This window comes from Papaver somniferum, chromosome 7 (assembly GCF_003573695.1).
Source record: "Papaver somniferum cultivar HN1 chromosome 7, ASM357369v1, whole genome shotgun sequence".
NCBI lineage: Eukaryota > Viridiplantae > Streptophyta > Magnoliopsida > Ranunculales > Papaveraceae > Papaver > Papaver somniferum.
This window is the reverse complement of record NC_039364.1, coordinates 13375449-13386282: the sequence shown is the minus strand read 5'-3', so window position 1 is coordinate 13386282 and position 10834 is coordinate 13375449. Positions and strand designations below refer to the sequence as shown.

The window sequence follows — 10834 nt, the reverse complement described above, 5'->3', positions numbered from 1 at the left end:
ACTTATTTTTGACTTAAGTTTGTGGCCATAGGATAATTTATCTCCAGCCGTTCAAATTACGAGATCTAAAATGGTTAAAAGTTGGTTTAGCTCGGCTTAAGCCAAGCCGAGGAATGCCTCCTTACCATAAATATTTCAGAAGATATATTCTGTTAGTTAAAAATATCACGTAATATATTGGTATATTATCCTTATCGATTTCAAAAGATATATTCCGTTAATCAAAAATATCACGTAATATATCCTTATCGACTTTGCTAGGAAACATCAAAAACTGATGCAAGAGAAGTTTTGGAAGAGATATCTACTCCAATCAAAGAAGGTAATACTGCGGTTGTGAAAACACCATATATTTCAATGGTTTTTAATTCTTACGAAGAAGCATATGATTATTATACTGAATATGGAAGACAAAGTGGTTTTAGTGTACGAATTTGATCGACAAACAAAACTCGTGTCGGAGTCGACCAAGTTACATCTGCTCATTTTGTGTGTTCACGTGAAGGACAACTCATGAAAGATAAAGTTGAGGGAGTAGATGAAAACTTCAAAAGTTGCAGTACAATTCAGTGTGGGTGTAAGGCAGAGATGCGAGTTCTTCTTAAGAAAAGTATAAACCAATGGACAGTGACAAAAATTTTAGAAGAGCATAACCATAAGATTGTTAGTCCACTGAAAAGGATCCGATTACGAACTAATCGTTACATGCCAGAATCAGCAAAGGATTTAACGGAGGCATTCAATAGAGACAATCTCCGAATAGCAAAAATACCTTATGTATTTGGCGGTTCGACTATAGGTTTCGACAAAAGAGATTGCTATAACCATCTGCGTTCAGTAAGGCGGCATGAGTTGGAAAATGGCGACGCACAATCTGTTTTTGACTATTTTCAAAAAAAACAGAGGGAAAATTCTCAGTTCTTCTATGCGCTACAAGTCGATGACGATGGAAGAGCAGTCAACTTTTTTTGGGTTGATGCAAGATGTGTATGGCTTTTGAGCATTTTGGTGACGTTGTTACATTTGACACAACATATAGGACAAACAAGTATCAGATGCCTTTTGCACCTTTTTCTGGGGTTAATCACCATTATGGATCGATACAATTTGGATGTGCACTTCTGCAAGATGAAACTGAACCTACTTTCGTTTGGTTGTTTGAAAAATGGCTTGAGGCAATGGGTGGACGCCATCCTGTATCAATAATTACAGATCAAGATGCTGTTATGTGTTCTGCTGTAAGAAAAGTTTTTCCTGATACGTGTCACCGTTTGTGCCTTTGGCACATAAAGAAAAAGTTCGGGGAAAAGCTCTCACATATATATTTATCGAAGTCAAAGTTCAAGCGTGCTATGAAAATATGCATCCATTGGACATACAGCATAGTTGAGTTTGAACAAATGTGGACCTCTTTAATCAAAGAATTTCATCTCAAAAATAATGAGTGGCTTAAAGATTTGTATGAAATACGCGAGGATTGGATACCCGTATACCACCGTAATACTTTTTATGCTGGAATTAATACTACAGGTCGTAGTGAAGGAGCGGATACTTTCTTTAATGATTTTTTCTCACCAAAAACCAACCTAAGAGAATTTGTTATCAGGTACGATCAAGCATTAACTAAGATAGTGGAAACTGAAATTGCAGAAGATTATATATCGGAGCACAAGGATCGTCTTATCAATGAGAATAATCTAATTTTGAAGCATGCTGCAACCATTTATACTCGTAACATTTTCGATAGGTTTCGTGCAAAATTTGTGGATTCAATTTGCTTTAGGTCTGAAGAGATAGAAGGCAAGGGGAATTTCAAAATATATTTAGTCAAAGCTAATGAAGGACCTGCAAAATTTACTGTGAAGTTGTTGCTAGATTCGCTGAAAGAATACTGTATTTGTCAGTATTTTGAGTTTATGGGATTACCTTGCAAACACATTTTGCGAGTGTTTAATAGACTTGAAATTGATGAGATTCCATCGCATTTCATTGTAAAGCGTTGGTTGAAATGTGCAAATTTGTTCAGAGTGATGGATGAAACTACCACATGGGATAAATATGGGTGTGCTGAAGCACTTAGGCTCACACATTTATGTCGACTATCAACAAAAGTGTGGTTTGATGCTTCAAAATGTGATGGTCTATACAAAATGGCACTTGAAGGGATAGAAACAATTGCTACACAACTGGCACAAGAATTACGTAAAAGAGAACAGAATATTGACGACGTTGTTGATCAAGTCGAAACTTCAAATATTGCAGACCAAACCGAGAAAGTTCAAATTCAGGATCCACAAGTATGAAAGATCAAAGGTAGGCCGCCAAAAGGTAATGTCAGTAACACTGGTCGAATAATGAGCTCAATCAAAGTGTCGGTACAAAATAAGCGAAAATGTGGTATTTCCAAAGAGCCTGGACATGATAAAAGAAAATGCCCAGGACACCAAAATCTAGCTAAGTAATGGTTATCCAGGTTAGTATTTTCTATTCCCTCCTAGAAAATTTGCTAAAACAGTCTGTTTATTTTTTCCTATAATAGTATCTTGCACATTAGGTGTGGAACAACCTGGCATCATTATTATACATTGTTTGATAAAGGAGTTTGTCCATATACATGTTTGTTCATTTCCAGTGACTTAGTCACTTTGGTGTTTGGGAAAACATGTATTGTTTTCCAAATCTTGCTCATGATTTCTTTAAAGTTCAATGTTATTCCTGTTGGGCACCCCTTTTAGGGATGATGTGCTCACCCATTCCCACTTTCAGTTTCAGAGACAGATCAGAGTTGCGCAGCGAAAGCTTCAGGGGTTGATTTCGTTAGTTGGTTAACTTCTACCATGTTTATTATGTTGTATGTTCTGTTTGTAAACCAAATGAATATTGTATGTGTATCATGTGAGAGGAATTCTTGTATATCTATTTCAGAGCGGGGCTAGTTTTGGGTTAAGTTTTTGTAGCAGATTTCTTAATTGAACGTTTAAGTATATGATTTGGATCATTAGTGCCTCCTTATTTGGTTAATCTCTTGGGTTAGTCAGCTGCTAGCTTTGGGGGTGCTACAAACGCCCAGCAAAAACATGTGTGGCAAATCGAATTTGACAGGATTCAAGCACAGATTGAACAACAAGATGGATTTACTAACAACCAACCTAGTGGTGATGATGATGTGGATGAGTTCGATGTAGTCGTTCCTCTAGACGATTGATGTATTAATCTAAGTTTTAATTTGAAGTATTGCATTTTAATTTGATATGTTGTTATTGCATTCTATTTAATATTCGTTTGAAATGAAAAGTTGATTAATTTGGAATGTTGTTGTAGTCTACTTAAACAAGTTTCGCATATTAACTTAAACCAAGATACATAACTCAATAATTAAACCAAAATACATAAATTAATAATCATTGTCTTCCATGCTCTGCCCAACGACTGAATCTCAGAACATCTCTTAAACTGTCATACAAATTCTGGCTCTGAATTTAATTAGTCATTTGAGCATAATTCCTTGCAGAGACGCCTTTTTTTGGTTGAATCTGCGGCCTCAAATCTTCATCTTCATAGTTAGTCTACTTCAAATCACGACGGGTTCCCTGAATTACCATGTTATGAAGAATTATGAAAATGAGCATAGTCTTGTGAATTTCACGAGGACTCAACCCACGTTATGGGCCACAAATGATAACGGACTTCCTCTTCAAAATTCCAAAGCGCGTTGCACATCTTTCCTCAATGCCATTTGGGCGGTGTTAAAATGCCGGTATGAACGACCTAATTTACCGGCAGGAGGCTGACAATAGTGTTGAACCAAGATGGACCATTTTGGGTAGATACCATCCGCAAGATAATACCCATGAGTCTACTGATGGACGTTGATCATGAAACAGACTTGGGGACAAATTCCATACTTCATATCTTCAAACTGAGGCGACTTGTACGAAACGTTAATATCATTTTGTGAACCCGGAAGACAAAAAAACAGTGTGCCATATCCAATAATCATAAAAAGCAGCAGCTTCAAGGATAACAGTTGGTTTTGGTTAATGACCCTTATATTGACTGGCTCAATAAACAGGACATCTTTTCCATAGCCAATGCATACAATCAAGAATACCTAGCATTCCTAGGAATCCACTTTCCTCATTCTCTCTCAATGTTTGTCTAACATCTTTCTCGGTTGGTTTTCGTAAATATGTTGGACCAAAATGATTAATGAGTACTTCACAAAACAATGAAAGGTAAGTGAATAAAGTAGTTTTACCCATACAAAGATACTCATCGTTCGCATCCGCTGGAGTGCCATAACCTATAATCCTTAAAGCCGAAGTAACTTTTTGTTCGGGACTATGACCTCTAATATTCAGTGCATCAAACTGATAATTAAATTGAGGTTTTACTCGACAAAGCTCTTCAATAATGTTTTTCACCAGATGACGAGGCATGCGGATTCGACCTTGAAAATTTTGATCAGAGTACACATAATTGGGAATAAAATAATCGTGCATCGGCTTCTGGTGGTAAAATTCCCTTCCCCGATACGTATATCTTATTGAGAATATTTCTTGTGGCTCTGGAACTCTAGGTATTTGGCCCGTATGTACAAGCATCAAAGTGTCGATTAGTTTATTATCTGCAGCTTTCTCATTGTCAAGTTCTTACAACCTCCTTTGATGCATTTCTTGTTGTAATCTAAACCGATTCATATTAACATTCCCCTCTTCATTGGATCTCTCCATTGATGATTATGAAATTTAAAATTGAGAATAAAGATAAAGAAATTGGTGAAGTATATGTAGAAGTAGGTATGAATAACTTGGAGAAGTACAAGGGCGTATGTATAGGGACTAGCAAGGGGAAATAGCCGTTGCAAAATACTTACTAATCGATAATCTTAATATCACCAGCGATACTATTTATATCGCGCGGTGGGATATATGATGCCAACGATATTCTGAATATCGCTGGCATTTTAGATAATAACGGTCGATAGAATATCTGTCTCTCCGTGATTTTTCCATAACTGCATAATTGGTTTGCCATGCCACCTGGTACGCCAGACAGTTTGTTTTTGGCAGTTACATAGGAATAGACCAAACTTTCATGACAAAAAAGCATTTTTGTGAATTGGCCGTATTGGTATTGTCCATTTAAACAGTCCACCAAGAATTACTCATTTTAGTTTCGCACCAAATACACTAAATAGTGAAAAGTTCACTTTTTATGGGATGAAGACAGTATTAAACTAATGTGCACAAGCTCATCAGCAACAAAACAAATACCAGGCTCATTGGTGTAATAGTCTATGACGCTCACTTAAAATTTTTCTAGAACTCAAAATTTGGGTGTTTTAATCCAGTTGACCAACATTGAAATGTTACTTGTGTTTAGCCCGAAAGGTTCAGGCCAGGACGGATCCAAAACATGGACCTTATTTTGACCGGGGTTGAAGGCAGTGACCAAGTGGGGAAAAAAAAGAAGAGAAAATGCAACAACAAAAAAAAAAAAAAAATGGTACATATAGACCAAAAGGCTCCACGTTAGTCTTTTTATAGGTCTGTTACTGGTTCCGGTGCGTGTATATATGTGGGATGGAGGGGTACGAATTTTTGGAAGTTCCCTAGGAGCTTTTCCAATTGAACGTATGTGAAGATAAATGTCCAAATCCATATAGGATAGACATTCATTTTCCTAAAAGTTTTTTCCAGCCAACTTCTTAAATCAATCTAAAGATGACACGACCTAATTTTTATTTGACATTGTCAAAATGAATGTCTAGTTTTAGACATTCACCTTGACAATGTCAAGCTATCCTAATAAACTTTTGCATAACTAAAACAAATTAAAATATATTAAACAACCATTTTAAGATCTAATAAAATCTTAAAATTATTAAAGATAAAAATTTCAATCAATCTCAAGGAATCAATCAATCTGGTCTAGGTTTGTGGTTGTAACTCTCTACAAATTATCCGCTCAATGTAATGGAACACCTCTAGGGAACTCTATTCGTTCTTCCACTGATTTTCAAAGTGGTTTCAGAATTGCTTACAGTAACCATTTTACTCCATAATCAGGCAAGTAACTTTTACATATATCCTTGTGAAACTGGAAACGGGAATGAATAAAGAAATTGCACTTATTCGGAATAAAAACGTCAGTTTCATTTGCACTGCATAACTGCAAAAAACGATTAATTGATGAAGCCAATAGGGCAACATAGATTAAGAAAAAAAAAAAACAAAGTTAAATGCCACATAAAAAATTTGTTGATATAATTTTTGAGCCACAAAAAAAACAAAGTTAAATCCAAACAAATGAAGCATTCTCAAATCCTGGAGGATTAGCAATCAACAAATAATGTTTGAGCAATTCTTCATTTATCCTTCCTCCGTAACATTTTAACATTTTCAAACTTCTTTAATCGATAAGGTTTTGATTTATTTGGCGCATAGTGTACCAAAGATGTTTGTTTGTTTGAATTTTTTCATGCAAATAGATTTTCCAACGAAGTTGTTGGGCTAGGCATCAACTCCAACTCCTCTGTTGCACTTGATCTAACAACCGCTGTCTATCTGGTGCAATGTCAGTTCTCTCAAACATCTTAGTTACGCATGTGCCTTGATATTGTCTCTGCATTTTACTTCCTTTTTCTTTCACAAACAAATTTCGCATAAATTCTAGAAAATGTGTATCTGTAGCCCGTAGCTTACCTATATATATATATATATTGAGAGAGAAAAAACAAAGATGATGAAAAATGTTTGATTCATGATTTCTAATCCATGGTCAATCATTTAGATCTTTGACATAGATGTTGCATGTGAAGCATGTTTCTTGTGATTCTATTGCACAATGCAACAATACTAAATCACGTTATTTGTCTGCATTTCGATATATGTAATACGAAATGCAAAGATAACTACAGAGACTAATTACAAAGAAATTGTCCCCAATCTCCAACATGACGTCTAGACTGATCCTTTTCAGCTCCTCTGAATTTCTTTTCCAAAAATAAACTTGGATTTTAACTTGTCGGATAATCCCTTCAATGTCGCCGTTACCGTCTTCAAAAATTATATTGTTCCTACAATTCCAAATTGACCAGCAAATGGAGGCAGGAATGAGCAGCCAAAGCAATTGTCCTACTTGATGAAGCATGCGAGATCTCCACCCCTTGATGATGAGGTCAATACAATTTGGAAATGGACCAATAAACTTTACTGTGTCCTTGAAATGTTTCCAGATTCGCGAAGAAAAGTTGCAGTGGAAGAATAGATGATCCACCGTTTCACTAGCTTGACAGCACAGCAAGCACCCATTCACGATAAACTTGTCTTCTTTTTATAGAGAGTGTCCATCGTAGTAAGTCTTTTATGATACACAAGCCATAAAAAGAACCTAATTTTGTGAGGCCATTTTATGAATATTTCTTCTACTTCTAAGCCGCACGTTAGTCAAGATACTTTACAGTCGTTTACTCCTTGTATCACAGAAGACCAAAACATTCGACCTATCTGAATTCCTGATGCTCAAGAAATTAAGGATGTAGTGTTTCAAATTAGACCTTGGGCTTCTCCAAGTAATGAAGGATTCCAAGCTGCTTTTTTTAAGCAATGCTAGGAGATAGTTGGCTTTGAGGTAATCTCCATGGTTCAATACTTTTTTACCTTCAAACATATGTTCAAGGCCATAAATCATACATATCAAGTACTGATACCCAAAATTCAAAACCCCAAAACCCGGTTGATTACAAGCCAATCAGTCAGTAAAATAATCTCCAAAATTTTGGAAAACCGTCTTAAACCTTTACTGCTCGACATTATTTCACCTACTCAAACTGCCTGTTACATGCAGACATATCTATGATAATATTATTATAGCACGGAAGATTCTGCGTAGTATGAAACTTAAGAAGATAAGTAAGGTTTTGGTAGGTTTAAAATTAGATATGTCGAAAACATTCAACCAGATAGAATGGTTTTTTTTGCTATCATCCAGGTACCTAGACTCACAAGCTGCACAAACAACTATCATTATCAACCGTCCCACGCACTGTCACGAACTTACCAAAAAACACGATGATCAGATTCCTAGCTGTGAACCCATAATATATAGGTGATCAAAACAACACAATGCAGAGCAGTGGCATATAAAGGAATCAATCATCCGATTTAGATTTGTTGGTGTAACTCTCTACAATTATAGGGCACCAAATTATCCGCTCGATGTAATTGAACACCTCTTGGAAACCCTATTCGTTCTTCCACTGATTTTCAAAGTGGTTCCAGAATAGCTTGCTATAATCGTTTTTACTCCATAGATGCATACTGAGCTAGTATCTTTTCACTTTTCCATATATCCTTGTGAAATTGGAAACCAGAATGGAGAAAAAATTTGCATTTATCCGAATAAAGACACTAATTTCTTATTTTATGTTTTTTTCTTTTTTTGACTTAAAAGGTTAATTTCATTTAAAAGAAAAAGAGAATACAAGAGTAGGCGCCTAGGCGAGTCTAAAGCTGCTGACAAAGCAGACACCAGCAGCAAAGAGTGTAAACAAAACAAAGGGTCCAAAATCATACTCTTCAACGCAAACAAAAAAGAAAGGCCAAACATACTAGAAGAAGAAAAGATATTACTTGTGTTTCCCAACTGTGGATCTCTGTCGTTTACCCAAAGTTTCCAAGTTACCCTTATTAGGAACTCCTGCATTCCATTTGAGTTTTGAAAGCTCTTTGTCAGTTTTCCTTCCGACTTTGTCTTCGTAGTCTGATGATTAGCATATTTGTCTGAAACAACAAAGAATTGGCTTTCATCCTCACAGTCTTCAAGAGTAGCTCGATTTTTGTCTGAAACATCAAAGAATTGGCTTCCATCCTCACAGTCTTCAAAACTCTGAATGTGTTATTAGTGCTCACTGGGGTAGATATCAAGGGCGGAACTATGGATACACTTGGGCTGGTTTAAGCCACACCAAAGTCAAGAGAAACTCAGATTTTACAAGGGTGGGGATTTTAGGTGCAGGCTCAAAAAAAAATATTTTTATTGCCAGGCCCAAAATTAATTTTAGATACCGTGACACCCAAAATTATCCGAAATTATTAAGAATCAATACATAACTCGTTATGCATACTATTTTTTCATGCATAACTCGTTATGTATACTATTTTTTTCAGGTGTATAATCGGCAACGCAACTTGGATATAACATATCTAAAAAACCGCGCCTTGGAATTTTACAAAGTTTATATTGTTGGAAATCTTTTAAAGAGAGATATACAAAGAATACAAACAACAATATCAAATTTTTGTTTTTCATGAAAAAATTGGAGGTGATCATCATCTTAGGGAAAGATTTCGAAAACTGACTACATATTCGTTATGCAGACTCCAAAAAAGATGCATAACACAATATGCATACACCACAAAAGATGCATAACACGTTATGCAACCATTTTTTTTTCATGCATCAACATTCAGCCACTAAAACGTTCTATACTTCTGAATCCAACAGAAAAAACATACGCATAACGAATTATGCAACCATTTTCTCGACTGCATAACAAGTTATGCATCTATAACAGGTTACGTAGCCATTGTTTTGGTTGATTTTAGTGCGTACAGATAAAATGTATCCATATTCACGACTGCATAATATGTTATGCAGATATTATTGTAGGTGCATGACAAGTTATGCAGTCTTTGTTTATGTTGGTTTCAATAGTGACAAAAAAGTTGCTGCATAGCGTGTTAAGCAACCGTTTTCAGAACTGCATAACAAGTTCTGCAAAAAAAAAAATTAGATTCATAATAGGTTATGCATCTATTTTCACGACTGCATAACATGTTATGCAGACATTTTCTCAACTGCATGACAGGTTATGCAGTCATAACAGCATCATCATTTTCTTTCCTGTTTGAATATCTCACATACAAACCAAACGCAAACCCATCTCAGATTCACCTAATACTTCATTCATTACTTTCTTGAACAGCACCAGATTCAACCCCTAACCTCAATCACAAGGTAACCCATCTTTTCTCACTGATTCGACCGATAATCAACATCATCAAATTTCTAATTTTTGTTCTCAAAAACTTCGTCGATTCTTCATTCAATTACAAACTTAGGTCTTATGAAACCCTGATTTATAATCTCAATCTTCAGAAACAGATCTCTTCTTTTGTCCACAGCTTCAATCAATATCACCTATTTACTCGATCAGCAGCATCATCTTCTCGATCTCCACCTCTGATTTCACCTGTGAGTCTCTCTGCATAATGGTTTCTGATCGAAATCAGTTTGGCGATTGGCGAACAAAAACCTCCTAGATTAAAAGAGAGAGAACGAAGAATAAAAGAAGTCAAGAAAGAAAAACCAAAGAAGAATAGGCGAAGAAACAATTTTAGAAATTCTGGGTGTGGGAGAAATTTTCACCGAGGAAATGGGTGCGCACCTGAAATTTTTTGTCGGTGGGTTTCACAGTGATCAAAGTCTTAATAATAGGTGAGTCTGTAGTTTTCACTTGTTAAGTTTGGTTAAAAATTCAAGTCTAGCAAAAGGGTTAAGCCAGCCAAATGTACGAGCCAATCAGTTTTCCAAGCCACCCCATATTCATTTTCTAGTTCCGCCACGGATAGGTACATCACTTCTCCTAGCAACATTAGCTATCTTAGCAGGGAATATTCTGCTTGCAGCTACTTCCCATTTCCCATCTTTGTCTCTTATCAAGCCTGAATTCTCATTCTTCTCAGTCAATGTATCCCTATTTTCTTTTGCATCATCATAACATGGTTGCAAAATACGGATTAATTGATAAACCAACAGTGCAACATAA

General features: G+C 35.9%; 1 protein-coding gene across 1 annotated transcript; it reads left to right on the top strand.

Moving 5' to 3' along the window:
• The first annotated feature begins 983 nt into the window (after positions 1 to 983).
• LOC113294151 (protein FAR1-RELATED SEQUENCE 5-like) lies at positions 984 to 2303 on the top strand. Its single transcript, XM_026542567.1, has one exon. It carries the CDS (start codon positions 984 to 986, stop codon positions 2301 to 2303), a length of 1320 nt encoding a protein of 439 aa, XP_026398352.1.
• The last annotated feature ends 8531 nt before the right edge of the window (positions 2304 to 10834 follow it).

Excerpts from the sequence above, each read along its gene's own strand:
- LOC113294151 (XM_026542567.1), top strand. The coding sequence starts at position 984 with ATGTGTATGGCTTTTGAGCATTTTGGTGACGTTGTTACATTTGACACA.